Here is a 21,891-nt window from a genome sequence, read left to right on the forward strand (position 1 = left end):
CCCCCCCCCCCCCCCCCCAAACGTTGTTGATAAGTTGTATAGAAAACTTTTCAATCTTCAACAACAAAATACCATCCAGCTAGAAATCGTGATTTTTGCGGCAAATTAAATCAGATGCAGTTGCAAGACTTGGAACTATATTGGGTATAACAGTATTTGCAAATTAAATCAGATGGTTCGTCTCTCAGATTTCATTTACAATTTTTGCAAGTTCCAACCTGATTCTGTTTAATGTCTCGTCAAAAAGGAGACCTAGTTTGTACACTGTAATAGCTTAGCTTAACATGGAACTCAAGAATCAGTGTTCCTTCCTTACGGGTACTTCACTACTTTGTTCATTTGACATGTATCTCTGAGATTGGAATGTTGGGTTCAACTTCAATGTCTTCTTCGCCAGATTACGAATATCCTCCCTAACAGATTCATTTGATATCCGTACAAGTTCTTGTAACGCCCCACTTGATATGAAGTCTTTGGCATTGTCATCTGTAACACCCCAAGTAATACTTTCTGAATATATGTACTGGACAGTTTATGGTTTCCCAATAAGCAATATTTTTACTATAATCTGTTCTCTCTTTTAGATTTACCATTAGATCTCCATGCAGTATTCAATAAACTAAAATGAATTAACTGAAATCATCAAGCAAGAATCACGTGTAACATTTCTGAGCAAAGCTTACCATTTTGCGCTAAATGGCAAAGGGCTAGTTCAATGTGGCGCCGAGTTGTTGCAGAGGCATTATTGGAGTTGGTGATCAACCATGCCAGAACACCATCTTCCAGAAGAAGCGAACACCCTCTTCTATGCCCTGGAAAAATTTAAGCATTAAAATGATAAGAGAACAATTATATTAGACATTCATAAACCAAGAGCGTTAAGACCGTACCTTGGATAGTTCCTCGAGATTCACACTTTGCAAAGTTGGCCAATCCTCTGGAAACCTGAGCAACAGTATCGATGTTCCCAGATCTAGCCATTTCCAGAAGGGCTCTGATGGCCCCCTCCTGTCTCAGCATAACATGTAGCTTTTCTGTCATGAAAAGTCTCCCATTTTAAGTTCATGCACATGATTGAGAACATCCATACTGCATGGCTTCATATTTTAGTATGTATATGTTTCGATTCGATTAAATATAAAGCGTGCTAAGCAATGACTCCATGCTTTTGCATTAACAGTTTTACATGGCATGAACTCAGCAGTAATAATAAGCAAAATTGGAGGGAGATTAAATTAAAGTGCAGACTAATGTAAGATAATATGATCCTTGATAGTACCATTTCCACACAAATTTGAAATTGCTCCAGCAACCATCCTTAAGGTTTGGGGATCATCGGTTCTAGAAGCTGTATTTGCCAGAAGTTTAACACCTCCTTTACTTACTATTAAATCTTGGTTCATCTCTGAAAAAGAAAGGAAAAAAAAAAAAAAAAAAAAAAACATCAGATCTTCATGAGGATGTAATTTAATGTAATTCACCATACTCCTACATCATGCATCCAAAATATCCATATTTGTAGAAGGCCCCCAATTCGAGCTAGTGAAGAATATTGAAATATTCAAATATGAAAACCACACCACTCAGACATCTCAAACAAGTCTAGTTTCTGAAGGCTTTTCCTCCCTACAGTATTTATTTCCTTTTTGAGTATTGTTATATCACCTGATACTTAAATAGATTTGAACCATTGAATTTAAGAATGTAAATTAATTTTTAAATTATAATGATAATTTTTCATTTTTTACCTAACTCATCACCCAATTTCACGAGGTTGAAATGGAGATATAGGAATTAGGAAGTATACACAAGATTTTTTTTTAAAGTAAAAACCATGAGTACCATTCATTGCTAAATTGGCAATTGCGCCAGAAGCTACTCTGAGTATGATTGCATTTTCTGATGATTGCAGCAGCATAAGCAATGCATCTAGGCCCCCTTCCTGCACAATTTTTTCCCGATTGTTGTCTGAAATGAGAGTTTTACATATTAGAACTGAAATTCTTATTATTGGTCATTTCCAAATTGCATAAGAACTGAAAATACAACATCCGTTAGTCCTCCCAGAATATGAAATAAATTTCACTCTTCACTGCGCAGTGGATACTGGAGACATGATAAGCAAGACAAATGTAAGACAACCAAAGGTACAAATCAGCCAGTATTAAAATCCTCAATTTAGAGCTTTTGCCATGCATATCTGGGAAGTATCTTTCCCATGTATATTTTCTGCTTCTAAGATAGCCAATTAGCAAAAGATCCAAACATTTGACATTGTTCACATGCAACTGTCAACTCAGTATTAATCTATTCTTCCTCCCATAAGACTATACTATTGACTCACAGCATTTGTGTACCTTCTGCAGCAAGGTTAGCTACCACTTTCACAGCATGTATTTGGACTTCCAAATCCCCAGCTGTTAATAGTGATACTAGCTTCTGGAGGCCAACTGAACAAAAAAGGCATATATTCTAGTAAATTGTCATGGAGAAATATTGAAAGATGATTGTTAATTATCTATAAATAAGTTTAGGTCTACAATTTTTCAAAAAAAAAGTTTAGGTCTACAAATTAGGTGAGAGACTAGGTTCTAGGTTTCCTGAAATGAAATTTCATTATATCTAAATTTGGGGTAATTGATGTAGTGTTCTACAAAATAAATACATGCATACACACAAATATTTGAAGAATCTTACCTTCTTCAATTATCTTTGCCACAGTGTTCCTGTGGGCCAACATTGTTTCTCTTGATTGACAAGATCTATGCATATTAAAAGAGCCTTTTGCAGCACATTGCTTTGTATATGATTTCTTTTCCTACAAAAAAGTGAATGTAAATGTTCATATCAAGATAATTTATCAAGTAAATATAGTTTATGGCCACTAGCCCACTACTCACATCAAATGCATCTTCACTTTCAGGTACAGCCTTCTTTAAACTAAGCAGCTCATCTTCAGCATTCTTAGGCTTTTCCTTGACTTGAAGTGTTTGCCTCAGAGAATGAAGTTCACTATTTACCGATTCCTAACAATCAATATTCAGAAGGCCACATGTGAAGTCAGTACCTTGTCAGCCAGAGGCATCCTTCATTCAACAGTTTGGTGGGTTATTCTTCATTTCTTGGTGTTCTTTTTGTTTCCTTTTTATTTCATATTGTGTGTGCGTGCGTGTGGGTGGGTGGGGAGGTGTGAGGACAGATGGGGGATTGGTGTTTCTGATTGGACTCTGGTAACAGCAAGGAAAAGTACAAAACACCTTCTCGAATTGCAGATCCTGATATTTTGTTTTCAGTGTCTGCAGTTCAATGGCAGTTGTCTCATGCAGCTGATGCAAATCTTGTAACGCCAGTCTAAGTCTTTCGACCTCTTTTTCTGATTGAATCTAGAATTGGAGAGAAAGACATTAAGAGGAGAAAACAGGATCAGTTGTAGATCTGATATATTTATAGTACAATAAAATTTGCTAGTCTCAATTGTTTAAATGAATGCATGGTGAAGATTGTGCATACTTTACCTGGAATGAATTTTTATGATCATCAAGAAGCCTTTTTGCTATAGTTAGCTGTCCCTCAACATCTTTAAAACGAATACCCTCATCCTCTAGCTGTTGGACTAACCCTGCTATCTTTTCCTCGTAAGTCTTGGTAGTGTCTGAAATGGCCTTCTGATATTTGGTATTTTCCATCTGATGTTTGAAATGAAGAAACAATAGTCAGATTTTCCCCCATTTGCTGGGGGACAAAGCAATCATATTTTTCTCCATAACTTTCTCAGCATGAAAATTTAGGATGATAAAATGAACCAAAAACCAATATTTAAAATCTATGTTACTCAGACTTGGGCATCCATGCGAAGTATCCATGCTGTCTGGATATTTGTCTCAATATGGGTACATCGGGCCATTGGGGGTAAACTTAAGAGTAGAGGTTAATGTTTTAATGTTAGACCACATCAACATTTCAACCAAAATTAAAAACTGTTCGGAAATATCTCAATCCATACAAGATCAACAAATCAAGACTGGATAATCAAGACAAGATGTGTACTAATTACTAAATGAGAATGAATGCAAGACTTTCCAGAATATAGAATATTCTATCAACCTGCAATGAGTTCTGAAGATCATCTAATTGCTCCTTCATCAGTTGTTGTTGTTTATCCACTCTCCTAAAGTGAGCTTGCTCATCTTCTAATTGCTTCATCAAATCGGCAATTTTCTTCTCGTACATTTGGGTAGTGTCAGCAAGTACTTTCTGATATGTTGAACTTTCTAGCTGGTGTTGCTACTAACATTGAGACAAGTAATTAGTTCCTTCATCGACTGGAGGAGTACAAGCCTAGGCTGGAGTTGGGGCAAGGATAAAAGAAAACAATGATAGATCTTCCAGTATTCAAGCAAGCAATACTATTATGTTTCTTCTGGTTGGCATTCACTCAATCAAACCCGCTAGATGGGGCAAGGTTTGAGTTGAATGGAGGTGGTTCTGGAAGGCATGGCCCTAGGAAGGAGTTAATGAACTCTGAGGACAATACTACTGAAGGGCATATGGGATTTCAAATATCATTAAATCACTAGACAAGCACATTCATGATACTTGCCTCAATCTAGCGTAATAAAAGCAGTAAATGGATCTTTGCCTCAGTTGAACAATAAAACTCCATATGCATATATATACACAGGCACCTAGACGCATAATATTTGAAGAATAGAAGTATAATTTCACAGATACCTTGTTATGTTTTAAATTCATTTCTAAATGTGCGACTTTATCACGCATCACATCATTGTGATCTTTATGTTCATTCAAATCTTTCAGTACATTTTTTAGCTCTGACTCCAAACGAGTATTCTCCTTCTCCAGGAACTGCATTTAAATAGAACAAAATTATGAAGCATGAGAAATCAGCAGAACATTAGCAAAATGAGAGGGAGGGGGTAATGAAAATGTTTGAGATTAAGAAGTTACTCTGGCCACATACCTTGCTTTTCTTTACATTTGATTCTAGGTGTGCAATCTCATTGTGTATTGAACTGTTTAGGTCTTTCTGACTGTTCAGTTCCTTTTTTAGATCTTCAACTTCTGATTGTAAACGGTTATTCTCTTTCTCCAGAAACTGCACTCGCATATGAAGCATATCAGTTCATCAGCAGCTGTTATGTATTAAATAAAGCTGTGATAACAATGGCCTGTACACAAATCTCTTTCCACGTTCAAGCATATTCAAACAAAATAAGAATGAAAGGTTAAATAACTACCTCAGACCTGGCAACTAAATTCTTTTCTGCTTCAGCAAACAATGTTTGAGAGTCTCTAAGCTTTCTTTCCATTTCGATTTGGTCATTTGATCTCAACTTCTGTTGCATATCAATCTGAGCAATGAGGTGATCAACTTGAGTCTCTAATTTCCGGCACAATCTTTCATAATCAAATTCCTCTTTTACTTTTACTGTATTTACTATTTTCATGGCCTGCACAACTTAGGGAAAAGTTGTTATGCTTTGAAAGACTCAAGTAGAAAACAAGTGACATCAGTACCAAACAAAAAACGAGTTATGCAAGTAAATGACAACTTAGATCAGCACAAATGCACATTAAGACAATGAAATGTTAGATTGGCTTACAGAAGGCAAAGACAATTTATGAAGGAATAACAAACTTACCCGCTGTCCAAACATTATTGTGCTCAAGGTTTCTGCATAATGTCGAGAAGATGGCCCAACTGTTATAATAAGTGATGTTCTTGCAGAACCTGTTGCATCAATTTGTATCAATTTCCATCCAACTACCTCCAAATGAGGAGAAACATAGTCTAATTATGGAGAAACAAGCACTACAGATGCAGAAATCTTACTTCTCATTGAACTCATAACAAGATAAAGAAATAGCACCTACCTCCAAATGAATCACGTAGCAGTCTTGTTAACTTAGAATCTCTTGTAGGTATATGCAGACTATTTTCAGCCACTGCATTTATACATTTTCCCAAAGAAGTAAGTGACAGGTTAATAAATTTAGCCTCATCCACCAAGTGACCTTCACTTCCTGCAACATGAAAAAATGACAATTAGTTCATACTTTTGGGGCAACAATCAGCTAGACATAGTGGTAGGCTGCCATTCAGAAACACATTAATAATGAAGACTGATATAAAAAGTATCAGTAAGAAAGAAAATAAATTTAATATAGGGTAGAAGGCTAAGATAGAAATTTAGATCATCATAAAGAGGGAGTGAACCAGATTTGTCTAATCGCTCAGACCCTGCAAGATCAACTATCAGCAGCTTGCTTTTCCGAACTATAGGTATATCATTGCCATGCCTATCAGTTTTGCTGTATTTCTCTTTGAAAGAGAAGTCACTTTCTTCTCTGTTTTTAACTGATCTCCGAACAGAAACCTGTATATAAAGAGCTAAATGAATGCAGATTCAAAATTTTCACCTCAGTTGTTCTTTCATGAAGAATTACTAGTTCCCTCCTTACTTATTCATTTGCCATGATTCATATTGTATAATTGTATGTGGCATGCCTCATACTTAATAGGCAATGAAATTTCAATAATAATTTTAAAAAAATAAAATAAAATAAAATAAACGAGAGAAAAAAGAAAAGTTTCCTGGCTTGTTTACTAAGAAGCCATGAATTGAAACTTTCTGTGGAAATCCAGTATTGGAGGACCCTGAAGGAGATTTGGCTGAGGGTCTGAGGAAATGCATACCATAAGAATTGCATGACTACGTGATGACTCTGTATTTAACTTTGTATTTGCTGCATAACGATTAGCTTCTCCAGTTTGCAATAGCTGCAAGAAATGGTGAAGATCCTGAATTTTAACCGAAGTGGCACCAGGTACCAATACTTCTCCAGTCTTTGCATCCTCAACAATTGGGATGTTTATCTTTTCAGGAGCAAGCAAATCTTGTAAGGATTCCATGTACAACTGATTGAACAATGAGATTTTCAGTTAACAAAAACTCGATACAGTACAACAAAAAATATTCTCATTCACCATAATTTTCATTGTTACGAGTTGATTGCTTGTGAAAAATACTGATTAGTCTAGTTCAATTACCTGAAGATAGGAAATTTCCACACTGTCAGTCTCAGGAGATGTATTGACAATTACGTCTTCCAATGCTCTAGCCATGATGCCACGCTTAGTCACATCATCTTTACCCAGTTGGCCAAGCGTATAAGTCTTGCCAGTACCTGTTTGACCGTAAGCCATTACTGTCCCATTATACCCATCCAACACACTCTGCAAAAGCATATCAAATTGCTTTTACTTTCTGAATATTTATGCTAGCACAACCAACATTTCAGTGCAGGTTTTTAATCCACATTTATCTACTGCCATCTAGGTACTAAAAGAAATGTATACTCTTGAAAGTACAATGAACAGAACTAGACCCAATGTTTTTATTTATAAGCCCTTGAGAAATTGTTTGCTTGCACCAAATGTATTATGTATTAATATGTGCAATAAAAAAATATTGTGGATCAACCATTAATAATTATTAGAAAGAAATATTTTTCAAGAAAGAAGTATGCATTCAATCAAATAGTATAAGCAAAAGAGAGATGGTGACTAGCATCAATAATTCACATTGTTCATTTTCAGAACTCCATTTTAGTCCCTAGCCTAAAGTGGTATTTCAATTTCAGTGTCGAACAATTAATTTGGACCCAGACAGTCCACTAACCATAAAAAGCGGACACAAAGGGTCAGTGCCTCAGTGGGTCACCATTTCTTAAAAACCAATGATCTTTCCATAATTGAAGTTTGCAAACAGATTCATTGATGGTGTCCATGGTACATCTAGGACCAGTATAGTTCTTTTTGAACATTAGGACCAGTATAGTTTAATAGGTTAATTAACTTGTTTCTGAAATCAAATAAAACTTCTTACTGGAAACAAGAAGACAGGTAACTTCTGCCTTCTAATGGTATTAACTTTAGGTTCATCCACAAACTATTAGAAGTCCTGACTTTTATCGGTAGTGTTGTCTTCAAGGGTAACATTGGATGGGAATGCACCAGTAAGCAGCCTGAACTTGATAGCATACTATCCAATAGCAATGTTAAACCAACCTTTGGAAGTTGGCCAACATATTGCCTCACAAATGTCAAAGTGCTCTATAACAATTCATTAGGCATGCCCACAGGTTCCCACAACAGACCATAGAACAGTTCATGAAACACATGCACAAAGGTTTATGAAGAGGCTGAATGAGAAATCTCAGTACTTTATTGGGCTCTAAATCTTTTTACCTCAACTACTGGCTTTGCTACTGCATCATAAACACGCTTTTGGGATGCACTTTCTGCGAAGACTTCATCAAACCTGTAAGACTCAGAACTCCAGTTGTTTTTCTTCATCTTTAACTTCTTGAGCTACAAGGTGGAACCGTGGAAAATACATTTTATAAATATATGTGCAAAAGAAAACATATATCATAAGATACAAAGAAACACATCCATGTCCCCACTACAGAAAGGAGGGGGGAGTTTAAACCATCAGAACACATATCAATCACCTCAGGCTGCATTTCAACACAATCAGCATAATCAGAATCTGTAAGAACATCCTCGGCATTTCTAGGTCGAAGTCTGACAGCAACTCTGACTCTTCCAGGTTCTGTAATAGAAATACTCCATAACTAACTGTAACCAATTTCAGAAGAGCTTGCACAGTGTTGATCTATGACTTGGAAAGGAAATTTACAAAAGATCTTACATAGTGTTATGAATAGGAAATGAAATATGTGAGAACTACTTTATCAAAATCTATACCTCAGTCCGCTTACTGGTACTATGAGTCTAGGATGATTATATACGATTCTAACTACTATTTTCACTCAAATGCCTACAGCATTCGTAATGCAAAAGCAACACTTCTGTAAAAACATTTTATGGAATGCTTATGATAGTGTAGCACAATTAACTCTAGGCTAAAATCACTTTAAGCTACATTTTACGAAACAGCATGCGAATCCTCCACAATCCAATGCTGATATGTCCTTTTCTGGAATAGTAATTCTAAAACCTTCTGCTCTAATGGAAACATAAATGCAAATTTTAACAACTCCGATAAATTTCATAATGGAGATGTAAACGGCCGTGAAATACAGTGCAAGTTAAATTAAACTCCCAGATCAGTAAATTCTGATGAGATAGAGAGACCTGAATCATTGTCCAGCGAGGGGGAGAATGCAGGAGAGCGAGTTCGAGAAGTAGGAGTGACGGAGCGTCTAGAACTCGCAGTACTAGTAGTAGTAGAAGCTCTGGAACGAGAATAAGACTGGTGCTGCTGTCCTGCAACGCCATTACCAGCTCGGAAAGAGGAAGCGGCGGCAGGAGGAGGAGGAAGAGGAGTAAGCCTTTCGGACCTCCCGCCGTGTGACGATGACGGTCGCCCATTAGAAGTCGACAACGCCATTTTCGTACTCGGGAACGGAGAAAGATTTTTTCAAACAGAAAATGAGATGTTCTTTTTACACTGGAGAGAAACAGGAGAGAGAGAGGTGAGGCCGGCACGTACGGGTTGTTGATTGAAGGAAAAAGTTTCCATAAATGAATTCCCGCTTTACTTTTGACATCTCTTCCGCGATTCTCACTCATTATTACTAGCTTCATTAATGTAAGGTATTCTCAACTCTCAAGTCGTAAAAAGAATACGATGAAAAATACTCCGTATTTAACACGATTCTAAAATAAATTATCATTTAACTCGTTACAAGTATGTAATTTTTAATCTATTTTTGAATTAATATGAATTATTGGGATAAAATTATTTTAATTATGATATCTCAAATGAAATACTATTATCCCATAATTGGTTGAAATTGAAAACTAAATACTACGTTAACATAAAACAATGGAAGGAAATTGATTTCCCTTTAATATTCAACTAACAATTTAGATATGATTTTCAAAAAAACAATTTAGAGATGTTGTTGGGACATAAATGAGGAATAGTAGCTTGATTGTCTCTTGTAGATATTTTTGTAATTTGATTCGAATAATTGAATAATTAAGATCTAAGGTATGTACCAAAGTGAACAGAAAGAGATGTAGCTTTTTGGTGGGGTTTCTTTCTTCCATTCGGGCACCCAACAAAATGTGAACTTGATAGCATCTTTAGAGATCAATCATACCGGAAAAGGTAGAAAGGTGGCAATTGATTATCAAGAAAGTAGGATGAGAACATTGCATTGATTTACATTTGATGCGATATGCGTATATACGACAATTACTTATTACTTTTTTTTTTCTTAGTGGTGAGAGAAATTCACAGTATTATCTCAGGGTGTGTACTTGGTAAATATCATATTGTGATCATAGCTAGTCGGTAAAATACCAAATTATTGATTACTTTTAACCTTTGTAGTACGTTTATTGACTTGCCATAGTGAAATGTGGACACTCATACAACATGCAAAGTGTTATCTCAACCATCTACACCTGTCTAAGTTTCTTATGCGCAAACACGTAATGAGACGCCGACCGACCTAACGAACCTTGAAATTAGCGCCAAGCCTCATTAAGGAGAATTTCGCCATGTATTCTTTGGCTTAATGCTATAAAAACTATCTTGCTCCGCAAAAAAAAGGGATTGCACCTAAAATATATCTTTAGTACTTCCTGACATGTTGAAACATTCCGACCACTAAATTTCAATAGAACCTTATTTACCCAGAATTACATATATAAAAATTTAAATCTTTGATTCATAATTATACACTCAGACTTGCATAGTATTGATGGTAATTCACGGTACGACCAAGTTGTGTTATTCACATGTATCTATGCAAAAACAATTAACGATGTTTGGGATGAAACAAAATCGCTATGGCTCCCAACACCATTAATCCATTATTATTAGAGGGGATTTTTGTCATTGACTAGATTCGTACAGCTTAAATTATACTGTACGTAGTTGCCAGCATGTGAGCTTTAACGTGGCTTGCCGGCAATAGTGCAAGACAGATTGTCCAAACACGTCCGTCTCTATCATCCACCCCGCCGGCTCAAGGGGATGCATGCCGGGTTGGACTTACCCTCTTTGACCACGTCCTCGCATAAAAGAATGCCACCTGCATACCTTATCTCTTATGTATTATTGAAGGACTGCAAACTAATCCGAAAGTCTTAATGAAGTAAATGACGAAATGTTGGTGAATGGAGTAAACTAAAATTAATCAATGTACTATGTAACTCTTTTACTACGGTAGGAAAAGGGGCAGGCCAGCCAGGCCTTTGCAGACTCTGACGCTGACGGTTACCGAGACCGTAGGCGTAGTGCAAAGGTTGATTTTGTCGGCCACAATACGGTAGGGCATTCAGAGGAAAAGTGGTAAATTTTATGAAGTCCAAACTTATGTTAAAAAATTCAATTCCGTAGGCACATGCAGAAAGCATTCGTGTGGAACAGATGCATAAAAATATTTTACGAAAAAGGGAAAAAAGATGGTTTGTTCAGCGCAAAACTGTTAAGAAGAAGTGCAGTGCAGCCCAAAATCAATTTATGTACCCGGAACCAAAATCTTGGGCCTTTTTGGTACAGAATACAGAAAAAGAGCTGCAAGTTTAAATGATTGAGATTTGAGAACTACATTATTCTGGCAATTCCCTAACTGTAATTAGTTAAAGCAAAAATCAACTTTAACTTAATGCCAAAAGTTCACATTGCATGACAAAAGCATAACTATGAGGCTGTGGCTGTATAATTCAGCAATCATATTATATATATGCTTGGAAAAGGAGGGGCAGGATCCATAACTTTACTTCTAATGGCGATATAAACCCTGTCAAATATTTTTCCAATATCCTGAAAGATGATATAATGATGATTAGATAATGTAATGTTTGAGATGGATAATGCTCTTATTAGCTCCTTATAACACTCAAATCACAGAAACATACGTGTTATGTGTGCTTCCCATCATGGAACTGTGCATTTTTTGATGACTTGAAAGTCTCCAAAAACTCCCTTCCCTTTTGGAATTCTTGATTCTGTTTGGACTTGTTCCATTTGTGTTCAGCTGCCAAAATCTCTATAACACGTGGCAAAGCATGTATTGCAGCATCAGTGTCAAGGAAAGCAAGACGACACCTTCTAGCAATGAAATCCACTGCAGATTCACAGTATTCATGGCGAGCACAATATGCAACCTCAGCTTCTAGGAAAGGGTACCCGTGGGCAAGTCGCTTACCCAAATGTTCATTCTGCAGTATTAAAAAAAAAATCAAATTGGAACTAGCATAGAAAATAGACTCTATCACAAGGGAAACCATGCCATCTGCACGGCAAAATCTAGACAAGAATGAGAATTCAAACAAGAGAAAGAATTCAATAAAAGACTCCATAGGAATCATTCTGAGATGAAAGATAAAAGTTTCATGGTATGCCACACTAAAAATAGTAAGAGGGAAAATCCAAGTTTTGCCAGGGTGTGTATGCATGTTTTGTTGTGTGGTGTTGGAGGAAATAAAATGCAGCCTTGAATTCTCATGTATTTGATGGGCAGGACTAGGGATTGAAATGACTAAAAAGTGGTTATAGTATTTGACATCCATCACTGGGTCAGCAGATGGATTCCCATGCCTAGCATCATCTCTCCAATCAATAGAAGAATAAGTCTCATGCAATCTGTTCAGAGAGATGAGATACACTCAATACACTACAGTCTACACCTGTAATTATCAATTATCAGCCGCAGGTTGTCCAACTTTCTTTCCAACTCTCATGTTTAACAGTACCTTGGAGGATTTTAATTAATTTTTAACTTTTTGAATTTTACAGTCACGGAGAAAAGGTTCTGAACAGGTTTCAAAAAGGTGGGAGAATCCAAGTTGGGAAAAGAAAAAGGAAAAGCAAAATGAATAAAACCTGAGCTATAGCAGCCACTTTTTCAGCAAGAGAACCATATGCATGAGATAAATGTTTGGCAGCAGCTGTGTCCATCACACCTGGAACAACCTTCCCACCATGTGACCTTTTCATGCGTACATATTGTTGAGCAAGGATTGTAAAAGATGCAGGGTCCCATCCATCTGCACCTATGAGTTGTAGGTTGTATGTTAAACATTCATTATTTGGGATCAACTTTCCTGACTTTATAGCAGCATCAACTGCATCTTCTGCCATGCTGAAATTGTATCAAGTAAGCAAAAACTGTTCACAAAAGCTTAACAAAGGATTAAAAGAAAAACCCTGCAAATATGAGCATACACTAGGTACAATATGAGCATACACTAGCATACAATAGGAATTTACTTTGTTCCATATACCTTCTATATGTTGTCCACTTTCCACCAGTAATAGTAACTAAACCAGGGAAATCTTCAGTGACAACATGATCTCTGGATATGTTAGCTGTGTTCTTAGCATTAGGGTCCACAGCTAGAGGGCGGATACCGCTCCAAGCAGAGAGAACATCTGTTCGCCGCACCTAAATTTCAGAATAAAGTTCTTCACAAACAATGCTAGACAAAAACTAAATGAATAACACTTAAACCATCACATTAACTGTATTCAGATAAAATAAAACAAAGTGGGCTATCAAAAAAGAAAGAGAAAGGGAAGAAAAAGGGAAAAGGGCAACAATAAACATAACAAAAGATATTAAGTAAAGAAGAGACAGTATTTTATGGTTTTCAGAACAAGAACTTGTGTGCATTCAAAATGGTCAGGAAGAGTATAGTGGATAGTAGATGCCATTGATAACAGTAAATAATTATAAATCAAAATATTATAATTTATACATGAAGGACTCTAAGCACTATGCTTTTCTGTAAAATTCTTAGCGGAGGAAAATGGAAACAATGTACTATAAAAGATGATGGAGCAAAAGTTCAACACACCTTAACATTAAGATAATCAGAAATGGCATCTAATATGAATTCAATCTCATCTTCATGAGGTTCTGGCAGCATTGTAATAATCGTATTTGAATCAGTGGTACCAGCAACTGTTCTCCCCAACCAAGGAAGCATAAAGACAACACGCCCATCTTTTGTTTTGGGGACAATTAAACCCATCCCCTCTGGAGAATAGTAATCAGGAAGCACAATATGTACACCACTACTGGGACAGATCATAGGTTTTGCATTGGTGTCAGCCAGCTTTCTTAAAAAATCACAGAATGGCCCACCCGCATTCACAACTACTTTTGCATATGTGTCAAATTCCTTTCCTGTGCACTTTAACATAAAGTAAGATCTCAAACAGAAGACAACATAAGCTAATAAAAGCAACATCTAAAAGAGCAAACTGCTGGGGTTACAAATCACTAAATGTGAATATGTGATATTGGTTATTGACTTATTGTTCAGTATTATATGATGTCACTGCACAACAATATACTGATAAATAGATGATTGACTACCAATTTGTTTTGAGAAATAAAAGGCATTAAACAGAGTCTGTAGAGCTGTGAATCCAAGTGCAATGCACAATAGAAATTGATCTGTGGCTAACTTATTCAAACATACACATTACACATCAAATTTTAAGGTTAAATAGTTTACGAAACATTGTAAGCAAGAAATTCTAACTTGAACTCAAAATTTTGTTTCTTATGAACAAAAGATACAATACAAAGCTTAATGTACCTGACTGGTTGTCCCGAATACGGGCACCAATTATCCGCCCACTATTGTCATCTTTGATAAGTGATACTACTTCAGCATGGTTAAGAACAGAAGCTCCAGCTAATGCAGCAGACAGTGCTATTGAAACATTCAGCCTTGAGTCATTCATCTGTCCATCATAATATACCACTGTTCCCTTTAGCGTTTTATCTTTACCATTTCTTGCAAGTGTTGGAAATAATTCAATAGACTCGTTTGCAGAATAATATCTGGACAAGTGCAGCAAGTGTCGTCCTGCGACCAGATCATACATTTTCAAGCCCGCCCAGTAGTATATCACCTCAAACCAATCAAAACATGGTGTCATGCAAGGCAAAGCATTGCAGAGGTGTGGAGCATTGTCAATAACCTGTTTACGTTCCTCGAGGGCATGAAAAACAAGCTTCAACTGGCCATAGTCCAAGTTAAAAAAAGCTTTCTCCAAATAGCGGACTCCTGGACCAAATGTCTAATCTTGAGTGGGCATAAAAGCAAAAGGGGAGAATAAGAAGATTAAGAGAAACTCTTTTGAAAGAAAATCTAAAATGGATCACTTTGAGTATGACAAGTAAAATAGTACGGAGTAATACATTAAAGCATACAACAAATTGATTGAGATGCATATGTGCAAAAATATTGCAAAACGAAGTCAAAGTAAATAAAGGTAGACTTCAAAAGATACAAAGTAATCCAGAACTAATGTGTCATAATTTTTCCACATCAATTAACAAATCACAAGAAGCAAATGAAATATTTAATGATTCCTGTCTTTAATTTCTAAAAAGATCATCAATGAACTTTCTACTTGAAATAGAAGGATGTGATCTGATATTGATGATAGGTGAAATATATCAGGCCACAATACAATTCCTTCTGAAACGAAGAAGTATACACAACAGATTTAGCACAAATCATTCTCTTTGAACCTAATAGGCTTCAAAAAGGAACATAAAATGATGCCTCAATCCTCATGAAATACAGCAGGGAAATTTCAAGAATTTAACCAATTGGAAGGATTACGGTTGCTTATCACCATTATGAAATCTTATCGATAGCTTAATTCATATGATAGACGTAACATCCAAAAGATCAAGCGAGAAACCACGGCCAAAGTTCCAATAGAGCTGATGCAGATTACAGAATCGAATATTATATATGATAGAAATGCAAAATTCCCAGACACCTAACCTACATCATCATAATATAGAAAACTAAACTACATCAGGCTCTTGTATCAAATTATTTAAATATCAGTTTACTACCTCCCCGTGTTCTTCCTTCCTGGTTCAACATAGACAGCACGTGTATACATGATCATTGTGTGTGTTAGGTGTACATTTATTATGTAAATGTATATCGAGATGCTAACCTCCGTGAATTAGTTTAGTTGACCTGGAGGAGGTGCCAGAAGCGAAGTCCTCGCGCTCAACAAGGCCAACACGGAGCCCACGGGTGGCAGCATCCAGGGCGACGCCGCTGCCGGTGGCGCCACCACCGACAACGAGTATATCGAGAGGATTAGCGGCGGTGGAGCCAATCAAAGCCGCCTCCTGATCCGCTCGGTTCGGCAGGACGGCGAAGGGGTCGGCGATTCTCCGCTGCACAGTCTCAAAGGCAGACTTGCCGGCGTGGTCATTGGCGGAGAATGGAGGCTCGCGGAGGAGAGTGTACGCTCCGGCGGAAAGGGCGGCGATAGTGCCGAGCCGACGCAGGCGAATGGCAGTTGACATGGCGCGTGATTTTCGGTTGCGAACACTACCGGTAAGAGCAGAATGGGAAGGATGATTCCGGGAACTGATAAAATTTCTCCGTGCCTCTGCTTTTAAATGGTGGCATTGGGAACCGAAATAGCAATGGTAGATGAAATTACGGTACTGCCATTGAATAGCTTAGAGATAGCGGGTCAGAAAAGTAACTCGATCGAAGGCGACGAGTCAACGGTCAAAACCAACTACCCCTATAAGCTGTGTTTGGCTTGTGACGCACCACCCTTTAACATTAACTCGTACCGTCGTACGTACATTTTGGCACCAGATATCATGTGATACCATATAGTCCGTAACCTATTAAGAGCATCCTTATCAATGGAGTTTTTTCACGGTATTTGAGAAATTTTTATAAGTGTGATTAGGAAAGAGAATATGGGAGAAAAAAGAAATAAAAAATAGAAAAAGAGAAAAAAAAGAAAAAAAGAAAACAAAAAGGACCTAAAACTGACGCAGTCAGTAAAAGAAGGAAGATGATTGGCCCATTGCTTGTATTACTGTTCCAAAATGCGGTAGCAGCAGAAGAACCCATTTCTTCTTTTTCTTGGCTTCTCTCTCTTCCAAGTCACAGTGTACCGTTCCAATAACCTCAAATAATCCATTGATATGGATGCTCTAAGAAATTTCAAGAAGGAATCTGACCGTGATGTTTGGTTTAAAGAATAAGAGTAAAGGAAATAGAACATAATTATAATAAGAAACAAATAAAATATGAATATTATTCTACCATTTAGTTAAATAAATATGGAAATTATAGGATAAATTATATTATATTCTTGTGTTTGGTTGAAATGTTGAATAAGGAAATAGAACACATATAAATATATACATACTAACCCACCATAATCAAAATATCTTTATTCAAAATAAAACACATATAAATATATAAATACTCACCGACCATAAAATAACAAAATATAAAATAAAAAAATTTATATTATTTCAAAAGCAATTGTAACTAAAAGGAGATCGAAAAATAAAACAATATTGCAGAACAATGAAGAAATATATTGTACAAGAATGGCACGACTTAGGGCAATGATTGACTTGGTTGGTCGATTGGTTAAGCTGCAGACGTCGGCTTGAACGAGCATATTGATGATGCACGAGAAGTCAGGAACTTGGGTCATGGCAATGTGTAGATTTTGGCTAGCTCGTGTCTTGTTGGTTTAGTAATTTGACATAGCACATCCCAATTTAGGCGTGCTAATGGGGATTGGTGCAGGACAATATGGTGTCAATGCGTGAGTTGAGCGGTCTTCAATTTGAGATAGTTGACAGTTATCTGTAATTGCGATATGATTTTTGTACAATTGGAGTGTTGGACAATTTTGTGCAATTAAGCTAGTCACGTAAACTGAAGGGAAACTTGTCATGAATGCATGGAGGAAACTTGTCACACGAACAAAAGAGATAGTTTGTCAGCAGAGATAATGAGTAATGGCCGGAAAGATACCAGAGAAGGCAAAAGGCCAAACGTTAAAAGCCAAGAAAGTGAGAAAATCATATCGCAATTACACATAATTGTCAAAGTTAAATCGCTTTGACCATTGTTAGCGAGTTGGCAAAAGGCGTGCTAATGAAGATTCTCTCTCTAGATGCTTTTTTTAAAGATGAGTAACTACTATTTGAGAATGCACACTATACGACCTCTTAATTTATTTTATTTTATACATTAATATTAAGATTAAATCGAGACTCAACTAAATATACAAATTTGAAACTCATAAACCAAACATCACAACTCAAATATTTGGTACCGCTCCCCCACGCAGAAACACGCGAAAAACGTAATAAATAAGAGGGAAGTAAGTGAGGCCCAAGACAGTGACAGTAACAGCAATGGCGGTTGAATGCGCTAAAATGGAGTAACTCCCCGTAACGAACGCAAGGGCGACTGCTACCAAAGCGACAAGAAGCAGATATCCTGCGTAGTCGTAGAGCACCGCGATGGTTTTGGATCTCTTGTAAAGCGACGCTTCCTCGGACATGACGATGTAAGCGAAGATTGCGGCGAGCGAGCAGACGAAAGCGACTGTGTTGGTGACGAGAAATGCTTGAAAGGCTGCGCGTTTTAGGAGGATCGGCGCGCCTTTGGGCTGAGCTTGGTCGGCTTCGGTCTCGTAGCTGCCCGGCACGGCGAACGCGGCTGCGAAGGCTATGGTTGTTATCAGGGTGGCCACTATGATTTGCGTATGAGCTGCGTTCACCATATCTTGATCGGTGTGCCCGCCAAAATGGCGATGCACTGCCCCGCCGCCATTATTGCCTGCAGGCACTTCTACGCTGCGTGAAGCCATTTCTCGACAGCCTTGTTTGGATTAATTAGAGATAGATTTGTACCGCGCTCGAAAGGATTACATATGATACCAGACAATATGCACTCTTGCAGATACTTTGAGTCTTCCATCAGTCATCCACCGATTACGGTGACGTGATTCGTTAATGCTAGCAATTAAAGGTATTGTATAAAAAAAAAACCACTTATTTAGTTTAGGGAAGATTGCGTAGAATTCGTCGTAAGGGTTGCTTCTTCTGAATCCTTCACATTCTCATGGATGTGCATTATTCCACCGTCCTCTCTGCATTTTTGAATGAACGAGTTTAGAGATGAAATACTCGCCCCTATACAATGAAAAGGACTGTAAAGAATGTTAGCAGGTTTTGTCTCGTGAAAAATCCCCCAAGCATGAGTGAAAAGATTCAGAAACAAAAACACAAATCAAAAGTAGATGCATACCAATGTCTAAATCTCTAAGTTTTGTCCATTTTAATATACAGCTAGATAAATGATTCTTGAAAGAGAAGTTGTGTCATAACATTTGGGTGACAAGGGAAACCCTCATCCGCTACTACCAGAGAATGTACACGAGATAAATCATATCTTGTGATCTTAACCGGCAAAGGATCACAATGAGATAAACTAGTTTAGGTTGCCTATAACTAACAGGTTCAAACCAAAAAAAACTATAAACCGATCTTGTTGAGAGTTAATATTGTTACCTACCAAGTCGATAACTTGATCAACTTGGTTGTGTCATAGAATTAGATACGTACAAAGTGCATATATATTTTTCCAATTCCTAGGATAGGTAAATCCTACATATCATTTGAGATAACATGGTGAATGACTGAAATGGCAGCGCACGGCAACGAATTGACAATATTAGGAACACTAAGAAAGCTGAATAAAAATGGGAAAAACTCATTTGGGACATGTGTTTGATGTCAGAAACGCATGTCCCATTTGCGATTTTTTTTTCTTTTTTTTTTCTTCAGAATACAGAATCCAAACGCAAGTAAGACTTGTGTTTGACGTCAAACGCATGTACCACTTGCGTTTGATTTTAAAATAAATAAATAAAAATTGGGGCGACCATGGTTGCCTTCTCCTGCGAAGGAGAAGGCTACCAGAGTTGGTCACCTTCTCTTTCGCAGGAGAAGGCAACCATGGTCGCTCCAGCGAAGGAGAAGGCGGTCGCGTTTTTAAACTCCCAATTAATCTCCTCTAAAGATTTATTTTTTGTTAACGGATGAGCTGAGATTGATTATCATGGAGTCATGGGAAGGTTGATTCTCATAGGAACCTCTCCCTATATAGATTAGAGATAGATCATGGCTTTCACTTTAGCTTGACTCCAATTATGCAATTGGCTTGTAACTGCCCTATTGTATTATAATTTATAAATAACTCTCATAGGCCATTGTTAGCTGGTCAATTATTATGCAATATGATGACATCCCGTTACTATTTCAAATGGGTGATTATGAGTTCAAACTTTCGTGGTAAGAACTTAGATTTTTTATGTTACAAATGTTTGAGAAAGTATAAAACAAATATTAATTTGTAAAAAAATCATGAGTATTTAAAAAAAAAAAAAAAGCATTATTAATTGGTTGGCTGGAAGTTGGCAAAAGGCGTGCAAGTGAAGATCCCCTACCTGTAGGGCTGTATGTGTGTGTGTTTTTTAAAAAAGAAAATATGTAACTACTATCCGAGAATGCATACTATGTGACCTCTTGATTTATTTTATGTTATACATTAATATTAAGATTTTAAGATTAAATCGAGACTCAATTGAATATACAAATTTGAAACTCATCAACCTAAGATCACAACTCAAATATTTTGTATCGCTCCCCCTCGCATAAACACGCGAAAAACGTTAGAAACAAGAAGGAAGAAAGTGAGGCCCAAGACGGTGACAGTAACAGCAATGGCGGTTGAATGCGCATGCGCTAAAATGGAGTAACTCCCCGTAACGAACGCAAGGGCGACTGCTACCAAAGCGACAAGAATCAGATATCCTGCGTAGTCGTAGAGGCCCGAGATGGTTTTGGGTCTCTTGTAAAGCGACGCTTCCTCGGACATGACGATGTAAGTGAAGATTGCGGCGAGAGAGCAGACGAAAGCGATTGTGTTGGTGACGCGAAATGCTTGGAAAGCGGCGTGTTTTAGGAGGATCGGCGCGCCTTTGGGTTGAGCTTGGCCGGCGTCGGTCTCGTAGCTGCCCGGCACTGCGAACGCGGCTGCGAAGGCTATGGTTGTTATCAGAGTCGCCACTACGACATTGATTTGCGTACCTGCACCCGTCATATATTCATCGATGTACCCGCTAAAATCCCGATGCACTGCCCCACCGCCACCGCCATTATTGCCGGCAGGCACTTCTAGGCTGCGTGAAGCCGGAGAAGCCATTTCTCGACAGCCTTGTTTGGATTAATTTGAGATGGATTTGTACCGCTTGAAAGGAATACATGTAATACCAGACAATATGCACTCTTACAGATACTTTGAGTCTTCCATTGGTCATCCACCGATTACGGTGACGTGATTCGTTAATTAAAGGTGTTATATGAAAAACGTGTGGTGGATGTATACATTGTGAATCAACTTACTGAAACACAAAGAGTAACAGTTATAGCTACTTTCTCAACCTATTGAAACACAAAGACTCAACAGTCGTCTCCACTGAGGCTTTAACCCACTCCTTTCAAAGTGAGAGTGTAAATCGGGTGCCACTAGACTACAAAGTCTTGTATTTGGTTTATGAGTTTACATAACAACTTTTTAAAATATAATTATGGAATTTGATTACCATTCCAATTAAAAATCTCATTCCAATATATTAGAATCAATTTGTCTTAATTTTTTATTTTTTATTTTAAAAATATTTATTCCCATTATAGGACCATACACAACCAAAAATTCTACCATGCAAAATATTTTTACCAAAACCAATTACTATTACAAAAACATTTGATTCTCATTCCGATTCCCATGCACAAACCAAACACACCCTAAAAATCTCATTCCTAAGTGTCTTCTTATCTTATTGATAATCTAATTTTTAAGTTTAGATTATTACTTTTAGATTTTAAAAAAAATTTTTTTTGTTCATATTAATGCTTTGAATGTCATTATATTAGAACCAATCGCATTGATTTTTTATTTTTGTATAACATCAATATTAGTAATCATTTCAATTA

At 37.1% G+C, this 21,891-nt stretch overlaps 2 protein-coding genes across 4 annotated transcripts; both read right to left on the reverse strand.

Moving 5' to 3' along the window:
* Positions 1-126: 126 nt before the first annotated feature.
* On the reverse strand, positions 127-9,634 carry LOC116010537 (kinesin-like protein KIN-UC). Of its 3 annotated transcripts, none has more exons than XM_031249993.1 (22): positions 9,185-9,634; positions 8,539-8,639; positions 8,273-8,395; positions 7,073-7,258; positions 6,719-6,940; positions 6,239-6,398; positions 5,896-6,045; positions 5,664-5,752; positions 5,259-5,471; positions 4,982-5,116; positions 4,732-4,866; positions 4,105-4,284; positions 3,516-3,686; positions 3,258-3,383; positions 2,901-3,026; positions 2,698-2,812; positions 2,358-2,450; positions 1,843-1,968; positions 1,280-1,405; positions 891-1,034; positions 684-812; positions 127-486 (listed from the first exon to the last, which is right to left on the reverse strand). In XM_031249993.1, the coding sequence occupies exons 1-22, from the start codon at positions 9,438-9,440 to the stop codon at positions 299-301; spliced, it is 3,294 nt and encodes a 1,097-aa protein (XP_031105853.1). In that variant the 5' UTR covers positions 9,441-9,634; the 3' UTR covers positions 127-298. The 3 variants fall into 3 exon arrangements, with proteins under 3 accessions (XP_031105853.1, XP_031105852.1, XP_031105854.1); XM_031249992.1 differs by having other exon boundaries at positions 2,698-2,818; XM_031249994.1 differs by lacking the exons at positions 8,539-8,639; positions 9,185-9,634 and having other exon boundaries at positions 2,698-2,818; positions 7,073-7,209.
* Positions 9,635-11,462: 1,828 nt separating this feature from the next.
* Positions 11,463-16,459, reverse strand: LOC116010405 (glycerol-3-phosphate dehydrogenase SDP6, mitochondrial). The gene is made up of 7 exons (XM_031249804.1): positions 16,005-16,459; positions 14,618-15,091; positions 13,868-14,199; positions 13,295-13,455; positions 12,894-13,152; positions 11,927-12,229; positions 11,463-11,831 (listed from the first exon to the last, which is right to left on the reverse strand). The coding sequence occupies exons 1-6, from the start codon at positions 16,363-16,365 to the stop codon at positions 11,930-11,932; spliced, it is 1,887 nt and encodes a 628-aa protein (XP_031105664.1). The 5' UTR covers positions 16,366-16,459; the 3' UTR covers positions 11,463-11,831; positions 11,927-11,929.
* Positions 16,460-21,891: the final 5,432 nt, after the last annotated feature.

This window comes from Ipomoea triloba, chromosome 2 (genome assembly GCF_003576645.1).
Source record: "Ipomoea triloba cultivar NCNSP0323 chromosome 2, ASM357664v1".
NCBI classification, from domain to species: domain Eukaryota; kingdom Viridiplantae; phylum Streptophyta; class Magnoliopsida; order Solanales; family Convolvulaceae; genus Ipomoea; species Ipomoea triloba.